At 36.3% G+C, this 25091-nt stretch overlaps 1 protein-coding gene across 1 annotated transcript in view; it reads left to right on the forward strand.

Annotated features, from left to right (window-relative positions):
* Positions 1-25091, forward strand: part of Mpc1 (mitochondrial pyruvate carrier) — a gene marked incomplete at its 5' end in the record, with an annotated part of 99701 nt that overhangs the window by 62439 nt on the left and 12171 nt on the right. Inside the window, one exon of the mRNA XM_090412425.1 lies at positions 24892-25024. Coding sequence (XP_090268551.1) covers positions 24892-25024 — 133 coding nt within the window. The remainder of the gene's footprint in view (positions 1-24891; positions 25025-25091) is intronic.

Raw genomic sequence — 25091 nt, forward strand, 5'->3', positions numbered from 1 at the left:
TAAATCACATCCTCAACACTTTCTCAGCCAATGGCTACCCCCCCCCCCCCCCAAAAAAAAATCCAAAAAATATTAAAACCTACAAACCACAGCCTCTCCTCCACAACAAATCCATCACCATTCTCTACATCCGAGGCACCTCGGAAAAAATTACCAAAATTTTAAAAAAATATGACCTCACCTCCTGTTATAGGCCTTACAGAAAATTGGCATCCCTTATCCGCTCCACCAAAGACCAACCGCTTCCCCTTGACCTACCTGGTGTATACCAGGTCCCTTGCAGTTGTAAACTGTCGTACTTTGGCCAAACAAGCAGGACAGCGAATATCAGAATTTCTGAACACAAGGACTACATCCGGTTTCACAAGTACAGCCATTCTGGTCTTGCAGACCATGCTCTGGATACATGCCACAGAATACAGTGGAAGAAAGCTACAGTAATACACCGTAGCAAATACAAATTCGAAAGACTATTTATGGAATCAGCCTCAGCCCTAAGAAACTCTCCAAACCTCAACAAATTTGGTTGTATGCGACTGCCCCAAATTTGGGAGGCATACATCAGCAGACCCTCAGCCCAACGGCCAAGAACACCTACTTAGCCCGCTAGAGGGCACCATCAGGACTTCTAGGAGAATGATATCTTCATTCTCAGTTACTGTGTTGTAGTGCTTGCGTGCACATGCCTTTTTGTAAGTTCCTTTTGAAAATGGCAACATGACGTTGCCGAAATATCGGAAATATTTATTAAAGTATAATTTAATTTATATTCTACGTTGTTCAAATCCCTAAGTGATTTAGAAATGCATAACCAACGTATAAGCCTGTCTACGAGAAGTCAGGTAGATGCCAATTGAATAGGATCGATTAAAGAGGCAATACAGGATAGGTGTTAGTTCTGGGGGCACAATTTTTTAACAAAATAGGTGGAATACCATCAGGACCAGATGCCTTGTTTGTGTTCCGGTTATTCAGAATTCTTTGGATTTCTTTTTATCGAAAGACTATAGGAGACATGAAGGGAACCATTCTTTGTGGAGTGGAGGGAATTTTGGATATGAGAGTGGTAGAAACCTGGGTGAGCAGTAGTTGTGCCCAACAGCCTTGACAAGGGACAAGAAGGAGTTACTGCCATTTGGGCAGGAGGCGAGTTTGCAGCATTTGACCCTTTCAAAGCCTGACTTGAACTTGGTGATGATTCTTTTTCAATTGTTGTTGGCTGCAGTGAGGGCAGCTGGAGTTTTGGTCTTGAGCCAATTGTGATAAGCAGAGGTTTTTTTCTTTTACAGCATTGGCACACTTTTTTGAGAACCAAGGCTTGAGTGGTGGGCTGAGAATTGGACTAGAATAGGGGATGAAAGCCTTCATTCCTGTGAGGATGTTGTTCAGTCTGAGCAGGTGTTTGGATCAGAAGAACTGAAGCAGTAATTGAACCATGAGAAGGAAAAATAAGTCATGGAAGTCCTCCTGGTTGGCACTCTTGTAGTGCCAAAGAACACGAGACTGTGAACTAGTGGGTTTAAGTAAGAGAAGAAGAACTGACAACCACATTATACCTGGAAGGGGAGCTGGTCAGGAAGAGGTCAAGTGAGTTGTCTGGTATTCTGGTGAGAAGATTGATGATCTGAGATAGGTCATTGCTCAGTGAACACCTCAGCATTCCTACCTGCTTGATCAGTGAAACTGGAGAAGAGGAGCTAATATAAGTTGTGGATATTGAAGTCCCCAAGAAGGATGATCTCACTATTGGGGTACTTAAACTGCAAAAACAAGTCGAGCTTTAGAGAGAGAGCTGAAGAGGTCAGAGTGGTTGACAGAGTTTATAGACAGTAGAGGGAGCATATGAAAAGAGCAGGTTGATTTGGTAGAGAAATTTTGAGCCAAAACAGATCAATCAGCAGGGATTCAAGGATGTGCAGTCTCTGGCATGGTATATGAGGTGTTTGGGGAGTTGAGTAAACTAGATGTAAATAAGGCTGTGGGACTTGATAATATATCACCGCGTATTCTGAAGGAATGTGCCAGAGAGTTGACACCTGCCTTGACATATTTTTTTAATACGAGTCTTGCACTTGGTCAAGTCCCTAAAGAGTGGAAGGAGGGCAAGATTGTGCCACTTCATAAAGGAGGTGATCGAACTCAAGCATCAAACTATAGGCCTATCTGTGTGTCAGGTGTTGTGGTTAAGTTGTTGGAGAAGCTTGTGAGAGCTAGAATCCAGAGTTGGGTTGACAACAATGGTATAATCTTTGATGGACAGCATGGATTTGCTAAAGGGAGGTCGTGTTTTAGTAATCTACTTACTTATTACAATAAAGTGACTGCTTCCTTGGACAGAGGAGAAGGATACACAGTAATATACTTGGATTTCGCAAAAGCTTTTGATAGAGTGCCTCATGATAAGTTGACAGTCAAACTAGAGCAGATGGGGTTGGATATTAGATTAGTGCATTGGATTGGAGACTGGCTATCTGATAGGTATCAACAAGTTGTGTATGGGGGTGCAATATCCAGGAAAAGGAAAGTCACTAGTGGAGTGCCTCAGGGATCTGTTTTAGGGCCATTACTATTTAACTTGTATATTAATGATATTGGCGAAGATTTGGATGGAGATATTCAGTTGTTTGCAGATGATGCAAAGTTGGGAAGAACCATAAAGAGTAGTGAAGATGTTGTGGCCTTGCAAGAAGACTTGAATAAATTGAGTGATTGGGCAAGCAAATGGGGGTGTGAGTTCAATGTTGCAAAATGTAAGGTTTTAAAATTTGGAAAACAAAGATGGGATGCAGAATTTATGCTTGATAAGAATATATTGTTGGAAGTAGAGGAAATAAGAGATCTGGGAGTGATAGTGGATAAGGATCTAAAATTTAGGGGTCACATCGCCAAAATTGTGAAGACAACACAAAGACTTCTGGGAATGATGAGGAGGACACTGACGTGTAGAAGTAGGGAGATTCTTGTTCCATTGTATAAGGCTTTGATTAGGCCACACATGGACTATTGTGCCCAGATTTGGTCACCTGGTTTTCAGAAGGATGAGGAGATGTTGGAAAGGGTCCAAAGGCGACTGACTAAGGTAGTTTCTGACCTCTGGAATGTCGAGTATGAGGAAAGATTGAAAAGATGTAATTTGCAGAGACTAGTGGAGAGAAGGAAGAGGGGAGATATGATAGAGACCTACAAGTTGGTAAGGGGTTGCTATAGGATCAATGGTGGAGAAGTTCTACAGCGAATAGTGGGAGATCAGGGGAGAACCAGAGGTCATCCCTGGAAACTGTATAAAGAGGGTGTGAGTAGGGGAGTGAGAGGCAGGTTTTTTTCGTGCAGAGTTGTGAATGATTGGAATGCCTTGCCTGAGAGTGTGGTGTCTGCAAGGAGTTTGAATGTGTTTAAGACCCGGTATGATGAGATGTGTGTGAGATAAAAGGACCTCCTAGATGAGTCTTTGACTCCATGAGTTCTTGTTTAATAATAATAATAATAATAAATATCAGTTCTCACAAATGTACAAGTGCCGCCTTTGTGGTAGAAAGAGCTGTGTAATGTGTAGTTTAGGCAGTTGAGTGTACAGTAGCTGTTGATCATGCCAGTTGGGATTCTGAAAGGAATAGTAGTTCTGGTTTAGATTACTGTAGATGGTGGTGCACATATTTTATATTTATATAGATATAAATAATTTATATTTATATATTGATAAGAATTAGTATTGATTGGTTTCTGTTGTCTTTTATGATTTTTTGGTAGGATTTTTGATGTTTTTTTTTTGTTGTTGTTTTTTTAACTATTTTATCATCTATTTGAAACATCTATCGCCTTACACAATGGAACCATATCCTCTACTTCTGCATTTCAAGGTCCTCCTCCTCACTGCCATAATCTGGTGTGAGTAAGAGGACCTTGTGATTTTGCAACTTGAGCATTGTAACCAGTGGTAAGCTATAAGATGCTTTCAGGGGCATCTTATAGCTCACCACTGGTTACAATGCTCAAAAATTTAACAAAGCCCTTTGTTAAATTTTTCTCAAATTTGCGAGCCCCTTATTCATCCTGTTTAATAATCTTGTAGAACTAGAAAATACCACTGTGGAATGTATATACATGCTACTTTAAATTCATATGGATTTTCTGATAACTATATAAAAAATCATTTCATTGCATTTTGTTCTGATGGAGCTAGTGTAATGTTAGGAAACAAATCAGGTGTTGCAATCAAACTTCTACAAAAATTTCTCAACGTTGTGATTTGGCATTGCGCTCATCTTTTATACTTAGCATTAGACGATTCGATAAAAAACATTAAAGAAATAAATCATTTTGAAATATTTATGGATAAATTATATGCTTTTTATCATCAATCACCAAAAAATCAACAAGAATTAAATACAATTGCAAAAGACCTTGGTATCGAAATTTTAAAGATCGGCTGTATATTTGGACCACGATGGGCAGCTTGCAGTTTACGAACGGCTCTTGCTTTGTAGAGAAATTACTCAGCTTTATGCAAGCATCGAAGATAAATATAAGGGCTTTTTAAACCAACTTCTCAATTTGGAATTTTTAAAAGATCTAGCATTAATGATTGATATCCTACAGGAATTATCATATCTGTCAGAAGCTCTACAAAGTTGCATTATAATAAGTATTATAAGGGCTAAGTTAGGTCTCTCTCTCTCTCTCTCTTTTTTTTTTTTTTTTTTTTTTGCTCGATGATGCGAGCCCTTTGTTAAAATTTCCATAGCTCACCACTGATTGTAACCCATACACTTCAGATCTGAGTTCCACCAGATTTTCATCTTCAGAATTTCTCACCACTTGCATACTTTGCATCCCATTCGTGCCTACCAAATTTCACAATCTTTTGCTTTGCAACACTGAATGGTACTCCACTCACTCGCCTACTTGTACAGACCATTCAGATTCTCCTGTAAGGTGACTCAACTCCTTGATTGTTTTATTCAATTTTGTTCCATCTGCAAATAGCTGTATATCTCCAGATACTTAGCCCAAAAGAAACTTCTGTGGCACATTACCAGAAACTTTCCTCTTTCAACATACTACTCCCCTATATAACAACTTCCTAATACCTGTGTCACAGCCAATCACATCTCCAACTCTCTTATACAGTATGAAAATTTCATCCATTCCAATTTAGTTACCACCTTATTATGATACTCTATCAAAGACCTTTGCAAAATCTAAGTACACTCTACTGTGTATGCATCTCCCTTGTCCATTGCATTCATTACTTTGTAGTACATAAATAAATTGGTAAAACATGACGCTCCTTTAACAAACCCTCACTCACCACCACAAACAACACTGCTGTCTGTATCTGTATCTTAGCTCTCACTAACATTTCAACCACAACTTCAGACACACACACACAGATTGGCCTGTGATTTGTAGCCTCAGTCTTATCATAATTGCACTGCCTCCGTAGCACAATTGGAAGAACGACGGTACGTTGCGCCCTTCGATTGGACTAACTTCGATTCTCGTCATGATGGGAGGAATCTTTATATGGACTTTTTCAATCGAAGGTGAGTTAGCCAATCTCATACGGAGGTAGCATGGTTTCTTCTCCCGGAAATTCTGGTTTTTCATCCCACATACAGACAAAAAATACTAGCTGTGGTGGTGGGCACTAGATGGTGCCAATGTTGTTGAGGTTCAGTGTAGTGATGGAGACGGAGAGTTGTACAATAGGTGTCCTCCCGCGATGAGTGTTCGGTCTCCTTGCAGGTGTCACGAATAATAATAATAATAATAACCTTGAGTAAAATGGCACAGTTTTGCCCTCCGTTGCAAAACTTGTTCAAAAAAAAAAGTTCGGGACATCAGGACTGCCATTAACTCCCTAGTGCATTTCCTTGATACATGCAGTGATATAAGTCCTATTGCCTTATTAACATCTAGTGTACTTAATTCCTGATATAGCACCTACTCACTCACCATCTTCTCCCATTCCTTCTACACTCAGCCTTCCCATGATGTCACATTTATGAAATGAAATATTCTGATGAATTGCTCACTAAATATCTCAAATACATCCCTTATAGCAATTACAAATCTGCCATTAACATCAACTCCTGAGGATTTTCTTGTCTCAACTACCGTTTCTGCTCATATTGCCAGAATTTTGCTGCTTTTGTCAACCACAGCACCTTCATGGCCTGCTCTTTTTATTCCTCATATTATCTTTATTCATCTTATGCTGCCTTCTTCCAGAATGCATGTTTAATCTCTTCATGCATTTATACCCAGCTAAAAGGCTTATCCAGCCTTTGAACTTTTGGAATACATTCAGACTTTGCTGCTATTAAATAGCTCTTGATCATTACACAACCACCATCTATCTCCTTTTCACTCAATTCCTCATTCCATTCTATAGCTGTATTACATCTGAAGCTTGATTGCTCCAACTATTATTATATAATAATAATTATTATTATACAAGGTGTGACAATTTAATTCCCAGAATGCATCTGTAAAAACCCTAAATTTGGAATTATACATTAGTGGCTACTGTCACCTTCGAAGTAGTTCCGTCCCCTTGAGCATTTATACACTGGTTTAGACGGTGTTCTGATTTTTGGAAACATCATGAACTCTTTTTCCGGAATACTCTTGAGTTCCTTTATCGCATTATGCTGGATATCAGTGATGTCAGAAAATCTTCGTCCTTTTAGCACAGTCTTTAATTTTGGAAACAGCTAGAAATCACAGGGAGCTAAGTTGGGTGAATAAGCAGGATGACCTAATTTGGTAATCAATTTTTTGGCCAGAAACTCTCATGATATAAGCGTACTATGGCTTGGCACATTGTCATGATTTCTTTCGAAATCTTTCATATACCCAATTCTTCGGTTAAAATTACCCTGACTGTATCTTGATTCATTTGCAATTCATCAGCTGTTAATCGCACACTTAATCATTTGTCAGACCATACCAAATCTCACACTCTCTTCACATTTGCTTCTGTCATTTTTGTTTTGGGTTGCCCACTTCTGGGGTCATCGTTCACATCTTCTCGCCCACCTTTGAATCTCTTATGTCACTCAAAGACACTTGACTTTTTCAGAGCATCCACACTATATGCCACTTTCAACAGCTTCAACGTTTCAGTAACAGTTTTGCCGATTTTCACACAAAATTTGATGTTAACATATTGCTTCAAATTTCAATAACACATTTTTATGCCAAAGGTTACACACAGATCTCTATTGTTTTGCATTAGCCAACTAACAAATGGCTCTATCAGCAGCTTGAGGTTTATGCACACATTAGTTAAAAGACGATTATTCATGTGACTCCAACCAAATCACCACATAGGCGACCATTCTGGGAATTAAATTGTCACACCTCGTATTATAATATTATATATTATTTTATTTTAGTTGGTTAGGATATTTCAGATTTGTACCTGTGATGGTGCATTGATATATATCTTTCATGCTCTGACTCACAGTTAAATACAATTATGATATATAACATCACATACTTTATAAAACAACTTGGACACAGCATTCAGCTAAAAGTTCTGTAGTTTCACTTGATCATATGAGAACTTCCTTTGCAGGACTTATTTTATTGATTTTTACTCATTCATTCATTCATTCTGCTTTATTTCAAATTCCTTAGAATATACAATGTTAAAAAGGCCTCACTTAACTAATATACTTGCATATTGTCTTCTTTCAGTAAGCAAGTTTCTTTAAAGACATCTTCTTTCATTTTTCTGAAGTAGCCATGAAGAATGCTCACTCAGATAGAAACGTATGTCACTTGCTTCTCATATTTGAAGGCTTCGTTATACTGTTCTTCAATTATTAACTTCATAGTTCTCCTTAGAGAGTAATAAAAAATGCATATAATAGCTTTACAGAGATTAGAGAACTTAACTGAATATTTTATTAGACCTTTCCAGCACTAATTCCCTGCTTGCCTCTTCTTTGCTTGCTAGCATTTCTGTTACCCCACAACACTTGTTTTCTAAAAACAACTAATGTGCATGCCTTTACCGAAATTCAAAGCAAAATTCAAGTGGCTGCTGTTAATACATTGATTGCATGCTACAAAAGTGTTTGACATAGAAATGCTACAGCAAACAACATAACTTACAATAAATATGCAATGTTTCTTGTTATTCCCTAAGGATTGCAATGTATGGAAAGCAAGTTTATTACTGAAATTCATTTAAGTCTCCATTATTACGCTGCTACTTGATCACATGGAAACTTCAGTAATACAGGGTGTCCCAAAATTCACGCAAGAAGTAATTTTGATAGAAAACACGTGTTTTTAATTAAAAATTGTAATTTCTTATTGATTCATAAAGTATACAGTATAGGGTTATGCATGGAATAGCATATCGGGTAAATGGCCTCCACTGCTTTGCTGGCACATACGCACCCTTTTGTCAAAATTTTCCATGAACGTTGATACTGCGCTCAATTTCCTCCTTCAAGGCATGGCTTGTCGGCATAAACCTTAGACTTCAAAAAAACCCCAAAGGAAAAAAAAAGTCCAACGGCGTTAAGTCACATGATCTGGGCGGCAAATTCTGATCACCAAAACGGGAAATTACACGACCAGGAAATGACTCATGCAGTAATTGAATTGTTTCTCAGGCTGTATGGCATGTGGCACCGTCTGGTTGAAACCACATGTCGTCCACATCCATATCTTGCAATTTAGGCACAAAAAACTGGATTATCATGTCGCGATAGCGAGCACCATTAACTGTTATTGCCTTACCAGTCGCATTTTCGAAGAAGAATGGACCGATGATGCCTCCAGCCCAAAATCCGCACCAAACAGTGACACGTTGTGGATGCATTTGTTTCTCAACAATCACTCGTGGATTTTCTGAGCCCCAAATGCAACCATTTTGTCGATTAACGAAGCAATCAAGATGAAAATGAGCCTCATCGCTGAAGATGATTTTGTTCGAAAAATAAGCATCCACTTGTTGTTGTTCCATAATCCGTTCAACGAACTCTCTTCGCTGCGTGGTCATTTTTAATAACCCTGAACTGTCAGCTGTCACGCTGTCTTTTTTTTCTCGTTGGCAACACTTTACCACACAAATGGCGCTAAATTTAAATCTTGCGTGAATTTTGGGATACCCTGTACTAAGCATATAACGCGTTAATATGAAGGTGGTCTGAAAAGTTCTCGACCATAGATGGCAATACTATCGGCAAGATTTTTTTTCTAAGTTGGTACATCTGTCATAAGCATCCATGTGAAATTGCAAGTCATTCTATCAAGTAGTTTGTTTTATACAGCTGTCTGAAGCAAGAGTGTTGTCTGTTTCCCTTGAAATGGATAAAATTGAGTATCGTGCAGTTATAAAATTCTTTGTAAAAGAAGGTTTAATGCCAAAAGAAATTCATTCAAAGTTCATAAAAGTTTATAGGCACTCTTCTCCTTCATTTTTAACAATTAAGAAATGGGCTGCCAAGTGGCCGTACCAGCCTTGAAGATCATGTAAAACATCCATGTAAAAGACATCCAAAAAAGTGTAACAACACCAGAAATCATTGATCAAGTGCAGGATATGGTATTGGATGACTGGCGAGCCAAAGTGCATGAAATTGCTGAGACTAGGCATTTCAAAAGAATGTGTGTACGATATATTTTGCATGAAGAATTGCAAATGAAAAAGCTTTGCGCAAGATGCGTGCTGCTCTTGCTCACAGCAAATCAAAAACGCACTTGCATGAAAATCTCTGAACAGTGCTTGAAGCATTTTAACAAGAATAAAACTGATTCTTTGTGTTGATTTACTACTATGAATGAGACTTGGATTCACTATTACACCAGAATCCAAAACAATAGTCAAAACAGAAGCCGGTTGTTCAGCACCAAAGAAGACAAAGTCGGTTCCATCAACAGGAAAGGTCATGGCATCTGTGTTTTAGGATGCTAAGAGCATTTTGTTTATTAATTATCTTAAAAAGGGTAAAACAATTTCGAATCTTTTAACCAGACTAGACAAAAAAATTTGTGAGAAAAGACCTGGTTTGCAGAAGAAAAAATCACCTTTCATTAAGACAATGCACCTTCCCACAAAGATGTTTTGACAATGGGAAAATTATGGTATCTGCGTTATGAATTGTTGAAACATCCATCCTATTCCCCAGATTTGGCTCCCTTTGACTTCTATCTCTTCCCAAAAATAAAACTCTTCCTCACTGGTCAGTATTTTTCTTCGAATCAAGAGGTGATTGCAGCTGTAGAGGGGTATTTTGATCTTACTGAGAACCACTACAGGGATGGGATAATGATGCTGGAGCATCGCTGGAATAAATGTATTAGTCTTAAGGAAGATTATGTTGAATAATAATAATTTTGAAATTATAAATTCGTTTTTTCATTGTTAGGCTGCGAACTTTTCAGGCCACCCTCGTAAATGCAAACATATTTTTTAAGTGTATTTTATCATATGACAAAAACATTCCTTATTAATGAAATTTTGCACTCAGTATATACAAAACTGTAAAAAACAGACATAACAAATGAAATGATATAAATGAGATTTTTACATCCATCTAATCTTTACATCTAATCCTTACTTCTAATCTTTTCATAATCACCAGCCTTTTAGTTCCACACATATACTTTCCTCACAGAAGTCTTCAGATATGGCTAGACACCACCCAGTTCACCATGTTAGTGAGAGTAATCATGATCTTCTCATAATTACTCACTAACTGGACAGAAAAGGCAGCATATCATTCACAGTCATATCCTCTGATAAGAGGATCAGATCTAAACTCTTGATCCTATGGGCCCTCCATTACATATTACCTAAGATAATTGTCCCTCAAGAAATTAATTTTCTTTATATTCGGGTGCTAACTCTTCATTCCAGTCTGTGTTACAATAATTAAAATCATCTTTCTTTTGTTCACTAATTTAATTTGCTCTTTCTCCACTCTCAACATTCTCTAGTCCACAGCAGCATCCAACTAAATATCTCTGCCTTAACTTCTGCCTTACACCATACTACCTCTGCCAATGTTTCTTCCTTGCATATCTACCTTATATGGATATAATTTCTCTTTATCAACAACAGCACTCTACTTTCCTTCTTCCGATCTTCCTATTCTCACAAAATATATTATATCCCCTCCATTTCACCACCCTTGAAAGTCAGCAAAACTTTTGCTAGAATAGGAAGAAAAGGACCCATAGGGGAATTGAAATAATTAATAATACCTTAGAAACCAAAAAGTAGGAACTAACAATATTGCAGACCTCACTAAAAAAGATTGTTTTGGAAGAAAATTGTTATAGAATGCTTCCTCCCCTGGGAATAGGAAGCAAAAATTTTGCTTCCTGTCCTCAACAAAGCAGTAAATATTTTAATCCATTAGTCAGTTGCTCACTTAACATTGCATACTGTTGATATATCCAAGTCTAGCTGTTCTAACATGGTATGTAGCTTCTGTTGTCTTCAACATGATGCAGTCATTTGCATGTTGCTTTCAGATGCAATGAACTGCTTCATATTGAAGATAACTGAAGCTATACAAGAATGATAATCAAATTAAAGAGAGAATTAAAATAATGTAAATAAAGAAGTGATATTTATTCTTCAGTTGTTTTAAACCATTATCCAGGTATATACTCTGAAGGTGAGGAAGAAAAGATACTAGTTTACATTATAGAGCATTCTGTCAAAAGCATTTTTTCCAACTTAATCTTTTTTTTTTATGTGACTCTAACCCAGGAAAGATTTTTTGGAACCTTATATTACGTTCATACTACAGGTAGACTAGGGATTTTTTTGCCATTTTTATTCATTTTCTGTATTATTTTATATTTATTTATTTATTTTACATAGTCTTGAAATCATACTCTGCAGACCAAATGTGGAGCTTTTTAATGGTGTAAGACCATGCCCCACTCCAGTGAGTGGGGCATGGTCTTATACCAGGCAATGAAATCCTCTCCCACCTATAAACATTCCCCAAACATTTGAATCCCACCATGCCTATGGTGGGATTCAAACCTGCAGCCTTTTAGTTGGAGAAATACTAACCACTCAACCAGCCAGACTAGCTTATTAGTCAGGTTTGCAGTATTGTCAGGTTTACATTTTGTTCTTCTAGGGCATTACTATCAATCCACCTAGATGTTAATTATTCTGTGTTTTTCCTTCCTATCCTAGCAAACATTTTGCTAACTTTTCCATTTCCCATTCTGTTTAAATGACCATAGTTCGTTGGATTAGCTTCACTTTACATTATTAACATTCTTGAATGTTAATAATGTTAACTTGATTTCTGGTATCTTCATTTTTAATGATTCTGCCACTGATCATTCCTAATTTTTCCCAAATGAATATGTATAAATAAAAGTGGTGATATCATGTACCCTTTCCATACATCTGATTTTATATAGCACTCACTTCCTCTTCTGTCAATGTGAACAGAGTTGGAGATCAGTAGTTATTGTGTGCCTTTTTTTGTGATCTAAAAATCTTAATACAAATCCTTGTTATTTTCCATTACAATTTCTGAACAGTTGTCATTAAAAAAAAATTCGGTCTTAACAGCTTTTTGTTGTCTTGTTCTTCCCCACTTGTTTGCCAACTGTTGTGCAGAAATCTAACCTAGAACACTCGGGGAAATTCTGCAATTCTTGCATTCTGTTTAATTATCCCTTTTTCTTATAAATAGGTGCCATAAGAGCTCACTCAAATCAGGAATTTAACAATGGAATTGTATAATGTAGATGCAAACATTTTTATACTCCATCTTCAAGCATTTTTGGTAAATATCTGCTCCATCTTCCTTTTCAGATTTTTTTGAACTTTTTTTCTGTCTAAAATATTGATATTATTATTATTAAAAGAGACCTCCTGGGAGTCAGAAACTCATCAAGGGAGACCATACTAATCGCACCAGCTATCATACCTGTTCTTGAATTCATTCATCCTACTTAGATACACACAACACCCAATGGCAATCCATTCCAATCATGCACTACTCTATGGAAGAAAAATCTAGTCCTAACTCTCTTCTTGATAGCATTCCTTCTCAAGTTCCATGGATGCCCTTGTGTCCTTTCCTCGCCCTCCATAAAATTGAAAATTTCATTTTCGGAAAAACCCTTTCTGAAGTTTGTTAGCCACAATCATTTCACCCCTCTTTCTCCTGTTTGCAAATGTCTGGAGCCTACAAATTCTTAATCTGTCTTCATAATATGTATTCCACAATCCTGACATCATTTGTGACTCTCCTTTGCCCTCTCTTCACTGTATCAGAATCACCATGGAAACCAGGAGACCAGACCTGCACGCAATAGTCCAAGTGGGGTCTTATCAAGGCTTTGTAAAGAGGCAAAATGACTTCCTTATCTTTTCATGTCAAGATTCATTTCAGCATTGCCATTATTCTCTAAGTTGTATTTACAGTTTTGCTATATGACCCTTGAACTTCAATTTCCACTCTACTAAAACTCCAAGATCCCTAGCCTCATCAGTTTCTTCAAGCATAATCCCACTAATATAATACAACATTGGATTAGTAATCACACCAAAGTGCATGATGTTACATTTATTAACATTGAAATGACAACCTATTCAAATTATTCTGCAAGTTACTGCATATCAGCAGCACCCTTGATTACCCACCTACCTTTGCATCATCAGCAAATAGCTGTATGTCACATGTCAAATCCTTCCCAGTGTCATTAATATACAGATTGAATAACAATGAACCAAGGACTGATCCTTGAAGGCACACCACTGGTTATCTTGCAGATTCACCCCCCCCCCCATATGCCACTTTTTGATATGATAGTCAGTCATCCTCTTATCCATACTGCATTCTGTCAAAAACCTTAACAAAATCCAAAAGTATCATGGTATATCCATTCCCCTTATCTAACTCAGTGATAACATTATTATAGAATCTGAGCAAGTTGCTAAAACATGGCCATCTATTAGTAAACTCATACTGTTCATTGCAGAGTAGAGATTCTCTATCAACCCATTTCTGAATGCTAGCCCTAACCAACTTTTCCATAATCTTCACAGCTCCTGAAACACTGATTGGTCAATAGTTGGATACATTAGTCTTTGCACAATGGGAATTACCATACATTCTTTCCACTCCTGTGGAATATTTCCTGTTCTGAGACTTAAATTATATAGCCTGTTCAAGGGAATAGCCAGTTCAGCTGAACACTCTTTTAGCATTCACGCTGATATCACATCTGTGTTTATTGCAGAATTCTTATTCAGTTTGTACAACAGCTCTAGAACTTCCCCCTCATCCATTGGTGAAGAGATAGGGGTGAGTTCATTGTTCCATATACCAGGTTGATAGCTTTTAGCTAAATGCTATCAACCATCATCATCATGAAATTCCTCACATTTACCCTCAAAGGGTGTACAGGATATGATAGTACTACATGAAAAATTTACATCATTACTAACTTCCTACCTGCAATATTCTGCCAGATCAATCTGTTACCTGTCAAAGCTGCAACATTGTCAGATCTTATATTTATATATCTATCTTCTAATGCACTTTTTACCATATAAATCCACTTATATCTTGGTCTTCCTCTGGGTCTTTTTCCTGCCAACTGGCAGAGAACACTTGTTTGGCTAATCTTTCCTTGCCCATTCTGTTTAAGTGACCATACTACCTGAGATTAGCTCTGCTAATGCATTCCTGGATGCTTACAATGTCAAGTTCTTTCCTAATATCCTCGTTTTTAATATCATATTGCCATTGATGCCATCTGTTCATGCCCCTAATCTTTCTCACGACTCTCATATCTGCGGTGTCTAGTCTTTGGTCAAGTGTTTTACTTCTGACCCAGCTCTCAGATCCATAAGTTAAGGTTGGTTTGAACACTGTCTTGTATACAGCTAATTTAGTGTTTTGACTAATTTCCTTATTCCATATAAATTTATTCAGTTGACTTCCTACCATACCAGCTTTGTTGATTATGTTGTCTATTTCCATATTTAATTTACCATCTTCACTAAAAATCGTGCCTAAGTAGCTGAAATGTTTTACTTGTTCTATAGGTTCTCCATTCACAATGCTTCTGCTTTTCATTGTCTTTGTCTTGTTATTGCTGACCTTCATACCATATCTATTACAACAGTTATTCAATTTAGTCAGGGAATCTTGCAGACTTGTAGCGGATTTATTTAGAAGTATAACATCGTCTGCATAAAGCAAAGAGCTGACATTAACATCTCAATTTTGATATCAGGTTTAATATCACTGTCCTTCATAATGTAATCCATATAGATAACGAATAACAGAGGTGATAATGTACATCCTTGTCTGACACCAGATTTAACATTAAACCATCTCCCTGTACTTCCTTCAATTCTAACTGCTGACTTACAACTCAAATAAAGACTAAGTATTGCTTGATATAATGATCCACTTCCACCATACAACTGTAGTGTTTTGAATAGCTTCTCTCTTGGCACCTTGTCATATGCTTTTTCAAGATCTACAAAACTGAAATACAGATCTTTGTTATATTCCCATGCTTTCTCGACTATTTGTCGTAAAGTGAAGATCTGATCCTGACAGCCTCTATTTGGCCTGAATCCAGCTTGTTGCTCACCAAGCTTCTCTTCCACAATCCTTTTCAACCATTTCTCATATATACTGGCATAAATCTTATCAGGAACACTCAGTAGAGAAATACCTCTATAATTCTCAAGATCAGTTTTATTTCCCTTTTTATATGAGAGCTCTACTCCAATCATCGGGAATTTGTCCCTCTGTCCAGGCTTTCTGAACTATGTAGTGCAGCTACTGTAAGACTTATACCACCATACTTCAGCATTTCTGGTCGAATATCATCTACTCCTGCCTGCCTTTCCACATTTCAAGCCTTTGATGGCTTTTTCTACTTCAAGTATGTATATATATGTATTCCTGCATGCCTGGTCAGTGTTTTTTATCACTGTCTGTCATCACTGCTTGTTTCATTTAGCAAATTTTCAAAGTAATTACTCCATACTTCAAGGATATCTTTTTCTCCCGTTTTCACCTTTATCATCTCTAATTCCTTTTACAGCACTCTTTCCTGCATTTCTGAGCTTCTTCAAGAACCTCCAAAATATCTTGCCACCTTCTTGATATTTATTTTCTATGTTCTTGCTTTCTTACATTTGTCTTTCTTTCTTGCAGTGTTTAGCTTTCTTACATTTGTCTCTGTATTCTCTAAGAGCACTAGCTGACTTATTTGCCAGGAACTTTTGTATGTTCAGGTTACTATAACAGCACATGATTAAGTTTACATTATTATTAATCTTCTATCAACAATTTTCTTCCAAATCAATCTATTACTTGTGAGAATTCCAATATTGCCATTGATATGCTTTCTTCTTTTCCTTCACTACCTCTTTAACTTCCTATGTCCACCACAGAGTTCTGATTTTTATATCCTTACAGACAACCTCACCACATGCCTCTCTGGCAGAATCAATCAATGTTTTCTTCAGAGCTTGCCACTGAATCTTCAAGGTTTGATTCCTGTTCTCAAACTTTCATTTTTTCTTGAATAATGTTTGTATATTTTAGTCTACGGTTCACGTCTGAGAGCTGCTCATCTTTTGTTCATTTAAAAATTTCTTACATGTTCTTCTTTTCAATATGAAATTCAATTTTATCCTGCTTAAGACTAAATGGTGATCACTTCCAATTTCAAATCCTCTGTACATCTAGTGTCCTGCACCAGAGAGAAAACATCACTATCAACAATAATATAGTCAATGAGACTTTTCTTATTCCTTGCCTCTTCTCTCCATGTGAATTTGTGCACATTTTTAAGTTGGAACATGGTGTTAGTAATAACCAGTCCATGTCCTGAGCAGAAATCCAACAAGTATTTGCCGTTATTATTAGCTTTGCTCTTTTCTCCAAATTTTCCCAAAATATTTTTGAATGTCTGATAATCATTTCCTACTCTGCTATTTAGATCTCCAACAAGGACCAACTTTCCATTTTTGATTGTGTCAGTTGCTTTTTCTAAAGCCTCAAAAAATTCCTCCACTTCTACCTTAGGAGAACCTTCTGTGGGACCATAGGCATAAATAAGTCTCATTGTCCAGTTCCCCATTCTGATATTTGCCCACATCACTCTACCTTGAAATTGCCTGCCATTCAAGAAGATTAGCCTTGTATTTTGTGTTGAATACTATGGCTACTCCTTCTTTTCCTTGATTGTCATTGCCTAAATATAACATTTTGTATTTATTGCTCAGAAAGAGCTCACCAGTTTTGGTCTTTTTTGTTTCGGTCACTCCTATTATATCGATCTGGTACTTATCTAATTCCTCGGCTAGCTCCATTTCTTTGCCATTCCGGCTTCTTATGTTGATAGTACTGATCTTCAATTCTTGTGATATTGGGTTGGAGTGTGTTTTAGGATTTGTTCCAGTAGCTGACTTTTCGCTGTTCACCCTGGTTCCCTGAGAAAACAACGGGGGCCTTGTTTAACCAGGCGACATCCCCAGACGGCATGAAATTTTATCATGTTGTGCCATCATTTAATATTGTGGTTTAAGTCAATAAGGATACAATTTGGTTGGCTAAATCCCAAAAGTGTACACCAAAGGTGAGGATTGGCCATTAGGTCAGAAGCCCTGGTCGGTATTCTCCATATTCCTTTAAATGCTATCAACTTGGTTGTTCATCAGTCACCTGTATACTGTCGTGACGTGTTCTCTTGACGTTCGAATCCGCCATCTTGCTAAAAGTCACTTTCATCAAATAAGGAAAACTAATTGCAAATTAATCACTGATCTAAGGGTAGAGAAATTTCTATTATACTGCACCACTCTATCCTTAGATAAGTCTATATGAATTAGTAAGTTTAATTCAAAATTGGTTAGCAGTCTTTTCACTCATTCAGGCCGATGATATTTATTTTCTTTCCTTCTGGGATTCCCGCTAGATCCGAATTTTTGTGAACGGTGCAGTAAAAAGAAATTCAGGCAAACACAATATTTAAATTAACAAACAAAATATTTAATATATGATTATTTGACAAATACATAAATTCCACTTCTAAATATGACAAACCAGTCAAGTTAGCACATCAAGTCAAGTCATTCATATTAATCCAATCTTTCAAACTTTCTCAAACAAATTCACAGTTTCAGAATCACAAAGTTTCTTTACTCAAATTATTACAATAGAATTTCTTATTTATTCAGTTTCCATGTATCTCTCAGCTACACTCTACGATTAACTCATAACAGGCACTAACCACGGTAGATATCACTTCAATGTCTATATTTTCAACTCTCAGCCTCGATGGTAAGCTACAGTTAATGTTAGAAACAGCGCAACGGAACTAATACTTAAATCTGCATACACTGAAATAAACTAATATGACTGTCCTTACCAGAAATAATCTTCAGTACTTCCAATATTTTATGAGCACACTTTCAAATTGTATTTATCACACTTGCGAAACACTAAATAACTAAAACATTACTAATCGCGCCTCAAAAACTCCAGATAACAACTATAAGGTACATTAATTATTCCTATTTTTCATTCATCAACTAGTTTAACTCCGTACAATTCCTTTTTTCGTAGTATAGAAATAAGTCGTAATTGTAGACTGACTGGATTTATTCAGACTTCTTCGTTGAATGTCCAGTTCTCTAATTCTCCGATTACGGCAATAATTTCCTTTTATTACTACGGCTGATTTTGCTTTCAGCCAACTATAAGATTCACTTAAAAAAAAATATCTACTCAATTCCTATCCTTAGGAATCTTTTAATTACTTCTACTTCTTTAGTTTACTTCCTTGCTACCTTATAGTTCCAAAGTTCCGTTCCGACTCCCCCACTTACTACTTATCTATTTTCTCTTCTCCTCTACAAACGCTCCCTTCACACGCGCTCGTTTATTTCCACGCGTCTCTATGACAACCGATAAACGTAAACATTCTCGCGAATGTTATATTACGCTATACAACTACATAGAGTTATTACATAACGTTAACTTTCATGAAAAGAATAAATAGAATATTTGCATTCCAATAAATGCGTAGTTAAATTACAAACATAAGTTCTTACAATATTGACAAAATAATAAATAAAACAGCTTAATAATATTTAATACAGAATCTATTTACCATTAAAACATTTCTTTGATTAAGCAATTAAATATTTGACATAATTAAGGTAGTTATATGATATCAATTACAATTTATGTTATTTACATCAAATAATATTTACAAATATAGTTCTTGTGACGGAAAGTCATGTTGGATTCTGAATCAAACAACATTTATTCTATTTTCTACATAATTAGAATCCAACAATACCATCTGCATTCAGTAGAGTTATTCTTTCAAATTCATTCTTTCTTTTACTTGCAGCGCCAGTTTCTTTTCATACTCAGACTTAGATTTCCATACAAAACTTGTGACTCTTGTGGTCTGCTGCGTATAATTATCGTAACTGACATCATCCTTATGCATGCACATGATATTCCTTCCATATCATGTTTTTCTTAAGAAACTCTTGCTTAATTAGATTACACATCTATTTCACTTCTACTCTATTTATTCTTCGAACTCTAGGGACACATTCTGATATTATATCATTTAAGTATTTTTTAAACACTTTCCATGCACTGTCGATATCCTTCCCATCCAATAACTAATACAATGTCACAGAATCCAGCATACCTCTCAGGCGACCATAATTTCCTGCTGTTTAATTCAGCATGTAACCTTTTCTATATGGAACATTCATATACATAGCCACTTCCCAATTGAGTACCACATGATCACTGTCACCAACCAGAAGCAGAATAGTTACATTTTTTTAACTGAAACCTCCCTCTGACACTATAATCAGATGTAACACTCTTTGACATCGAGTTCCTTCTGTCACATGCTGCTTGAGGAAGCTCACTAAATTCAGTGTCATTCTTCACATGCGATTTCATAGCTACCCAATCAATGTTCGGATAATTAAAGTCCTGCCTTATGATTATTCTTTTCGCACTTAGTGAAATTCGCTAACATGTGCTGGAGAATGTTGCAGTCTCCGAAATGCAGTTAACGCCAAACAGCAGTAAAACTTGAGATACCTTAAAGAGGCTAGGTGCCCTTTTATACATCAATCGTGTTGTTTAGTGTTTAGCAGCAATGCATTACTTTGCACAGCAGGAATACTGTGCATGCATTCTAGCCAATGTTTATGAAGATCCGCCCTTCCTCCATAATGTCTGGTTCTTGACAAAGTGCATTTCCATCTAAGTGGTCACGTAAATATACAAGCCTACAGGTTTCTTGAGACCTGAATTTGCCAAGAGAAACCTCTTTACAGTGAAAAGGTCACTGCATAGTGTGCAATTTTTAGTCATGGCATAATTAGACCCTACATCATTGAAGAGGGTGGTTTAACCATGACCTTGAATTGCAAATGCTACATTGAGAATGTGTTAGTTCTGTTCACCCAGGATTTGCATAGGATGTGTCATACAAAAGACATTCTATTTCGTGCACCAACAGGATGGAGCAAACTGAGCCTATTTATCAGAACACTTCTCTGGGATGATCATTACTATGACCTGCCTTCAAACCTTAATGAACTAAGATATGTCTAGCAGATATCTCAATCTTCGTTCAACAGGATGACAGAGAGCCTTTGCATGCGCTACGAAACCTGTCTTGAAAGACAAGGTGCCCATTACAAGCACATAATCTACTGTCATTAATGCCTTATTCAATCAAAATTCCACCGATAGTTGTGTATACATATATCATTGTAGTTATTTAGTACTGTTTTTTTTTTTTGTTTTTTTTTTGCACCATTGCATTTATATGTCATCTCCTGTCCAGGAGGTTGAATACCATGTTGTGACTCGTGGTTAACTATGGGCATAATGACATGTGGTGCGGACCCTATCTCTTCCACGTACTTTCATAAGTATTTATGGCTATAAATCCATGTGTGTTAACAGGGCCAGTTTGCATGTTCTGAAGGACAAAAGAAAAAAAAAAAAAAGTTCCAGGCAGAAAAAACCCTCCACCTCCATATGAGACCTGTTAAATCACCTTCCTCGCATCATAGGCAAGAATCGAACCCTGATCTTTCTGACCAAAGGACTTCATCTATACCCTCTGAGCTACAGAGGCTCATTGTTGCACCATACTGTATTAATTTCACCTTAAAATGAGTTTCCCAGATTTTTGTAAATTGATACAGCCATACTTATTAAGGTTTGGAGAACATTTTAAAGCTGCTGCTGATTCTAGAAACAGTTTCTTTGACTTATAATGACTTCTGTAGCACTTTTGTTTTACTCCATTTGATCCTATGTAAAGGTGCATCCAAGGCATGGTCTACTAGTCCCAACTGCTATAACAATGGTACCAAATGTATATTTTATATTCTCTGAAGTGGATGTCAAAAGTTCTTCCTGTCTGGCCACAGTAAGCAAAATCACTAGTACAAGGTACTTCATACACTCCTGGATGTGATAAAATGCTAAAATACTAAATACCCTAGTGTGTGTGTGGGGGGGGGTTCTTTGTGTTGTAAACTATAATGGACCAAAAATTTGGAGACAGTCATTTTAAGATCAAATTAATACTTCTGAACTCAGACGGGTATTTAGTATTTTTTCTATTTTTTAGCTGAAAAAGTGTGGCACAAGTAATTGAGTTCGGTGGTAAGAGCATTATCATAGGAGCAGGTAGCTTTCACTCTGTGAGTTAGCACTTTTAGGATACCATATTGTTGAGTTAAATCATGGTGTGATTGTTTGTGCAGATATCCTCCAGTATGTGTATGTTTTCTATAAATAGAATAGGATAATGAAAATTTGGAAGGTATATTGTGACTAATGTATCTAAGTAGGACAGACAGCCGTTAGATTCCTTTCCTATTGTGAAGTGGATTTTAGAGTGATTGGGCATTTAAATGCACTAAAAATGTATTTAATGGGTATGGACCATGTGGCCAAATAGCAAACACCTCATCTGCATAGCACTGCCAAACCACTCTCCTTTATTCCCCCCCCCCCACACACACACACACACATCTCAAATCCCCTTTGTCCCCCTAATACACAAGACCACAGCAAGATTATCCCATGCATTCAGGATACATCTGAAAAGATATCCAGAGTGCTTAGTAAATATCAGTTCCTCACCAAATTTAAACCATATATCAAATTGGCAACTCCCTGTCCATTCACCTAAGGACCAACTCTCTCCATCCTTTATCGCATCCAGGAGTGTGTGAGGTGTCATGCACTTTGTGACCTGCTTACTATGGACAGAGAGAAAGACCTGTTGACAACTACCTCGGAGAACATAAAAAAATATATTTGACACCATTGTTATGGCAAGTCAGGACTAGCAGGCCATGTCTTGGATAGTCCTTCACACAGGATCAAATGGAGAAAAATAAAAGTGCTACACAGAAGTCATTTTAATTCAGACTGTTTTGGAATCATTAACAGCTTTAAAATATTCTCTGAACAAGTATGAATGTATCAATTTACTAAAAATATGGAAGACAGCCATTTTAAGATCAACAATAGATGGTGCCAATTAGGACTTTAGTTCTTTGTGTTGTAAACTATAATGGACCAAAAATTTAGAGACAGTCATTTTAAGATCAAATTAATACTTCTTAACTCTCTCTTTATCCAACAATAGATGGCACTAATTAGGACTTTAGTTCCTTGTGTTTGTCCATTACAATTTTTAACTGGTCCCACTGTTAACTAGTTTTTGTTGTATACTGTGACAAACTGTTTTTGTGCTCCGAAGATGATGGATTTAATATCAGCAAATAAATAAATAAATAGTAATTATTTTGTTATTATTCTTGTGTTGTGAATTAAAATGGTTAAATAAACTAAACATAAATTTGACTTTTGTTGTTTTTTAAAACTTTCATGCATGTTTGTTTTTATTTTCAGCATGATATTCCCACTCAGAACTTATTGGTGATCTGCCCTTGTATACTGAATCAATCTAAAAATATTACTATCAGCAGTAAAATGAGATTTTTCTTATTTCTTTTGTGTTCTTGGTATGAAGTTATGCATATCTTGATGTCAAAATATTGTTTTAGGGATGAATATCTCATGTCTAACCCAGAAATCCATCAAATATTTACCATTATTATTAACCTGCCATTTTTTTTTCAGAGCATTTCTGAAGGTGTATGATTCATTACCTTATATGCTTTTTAGGTTCTCCAACAAGAACAAAGTCTGTTACCAATTACTCATTTTGAAATTTTCCATTAACCTGATCATGCCACCCAAATAAATCATCTTGTTGTAGTTATTTAGAAGTATTGCATCCGTTTCAATTTTTGTCTTGGCAGATGCAATTATGTCGACATGGTATTTCTGCAGTTCTTCTGTTAGCTGTACCTCTTTTATTATTGATTTATCTTCTGTTGAGTTAGATTTAGAATCTGAGTTTCACTGTTCACCATAGTTCCCTGGTGAAAACAGTGGTGATTATGTGTGACCTGAAATGCCCCAGGCATGATATTATATTGACTATATACCATCATGTTAGTAGTCATCCATGCAGATACTAAACGAATGAGAATGAACAGTTTCGGACTTATGTGACCAAATTGTATTTTGTGTTGGCTTGGATTAAATTGCATATGATATTCCTTGAATATTTTTTAGCCAAAGGAAAATATCGTTTTTGAAATATTAAAAATGTTTTGTTTTAAAATACTTAAAATTTTTAATTCATTTTCCAAGCAGTTGTACACCCAAATTGATCTCAGTAGATTTGAGGGTGCAATCTCTTCATTTTCATAGTTACAAGAAAAATCTGTCACTCATTTACTTTCTTCACAGTATATATCCTAATCTTAATCTTGTGGCCTCCTTTCTTTGAGAAGGTTGCAACTGATTACTAGGGAGATATGACAGCAGGTGGTTTCCCGTTGCCTCCCTTGCCATAATCTTTTATTACTGTAGCCGTGTGTGTTCATGGGACCGGTTTGCCCATTTTGAGGAATGAAAAACCCGAGTTACTAGAAGAAAAAAACCTTCCACCTCTGTATGAGACCAGTTAACTCACCTTTAGTTGAAAGATATATATATATCTTTTGACTGAAGAGTATGTGTGTATATATATATATATATATATTTCTGAAGATTTCACCTCTGTCCTCATGATGGACTCATTAAGCTCTAAAAAATATGCTCTCATTTGCTTGTTACCCCAACCCAAATCATAATGGATGATGTTTTATTGCTGCAACAGCAATATAAATATATGGTAATATTAAAATCATTATTTTGATGTCATGTTGGATTTTAACACCATGAGCAATGAATTAAGCCAGTTTCAATTGGGATTGATGCTAGTGCAGAGTTGTATTCTTTCAAAATCCTTGCTATTTTGTTAGTATGACTATATGATGATAGTCTGCTCTCAAACACTTGCAACATAAGCGAGTTAACTAATGTTACATTTTTTGGCCTAATAATGCACTTTATCATGACAAACGCCCTCCCAAATTGTATTATCAACCAAGCAGGTCCTGAAAAATCACATCTTTAGATATATTTTAACAACTTAGACAATAAATAAAAATGACATGAACCCTAGACATTTCAGAAATAGTTCAAAAATGTTTTTAGTAATAGAAAATTAAAATGGAAAAGTTTGAAGTCTATAGACACTACCTTGTTGTCTGAAAGTCTGACCTACAGGAATGCTTTGACAGAAAGTAATAACTGAATTAAACGTTTTCTAAAAATTAACAGCTTAATCAAAACTTCTTAATTCTTTTAATGTCTTTAAATTGTTTATACATATAGTAGAGGTGTACCACTAAGTAATTTGTTTATTAATTTATTTCAGCCCTCTGCATTTATTCTCTTCTTTTTATGAGATTTGCTTGGAAGGTGCAGCCACGTAATTTGCTGTTATTTGCCTGCCATTTCACCAATGAAACTGCTCAGATTACTCAAGGATGTAGGCTAATTAACCATGAGTATGTAAATTATTTTATTAAAATGATAAGCAAAGCTTTATATAAGATGTTTTTAAAAAAGAGCACT

This window comes from Typopeltis vanoorti, chromosome 22 (assembly GCF_054136105.1).
Source record: "Typopeltis vanoorti isolate ZY-2024b chromosome 22, IOZ_Tvanoo_1.0, whole genome shotgun sequence".
NCBI classification, from domain to species: domain Eukaryota; kingdom Metazoa; phylum Arthropoda; class Arachnida; order Uropygi; family Thelyphonidae; genus Typopeltis; species Typopeltis vanoorti.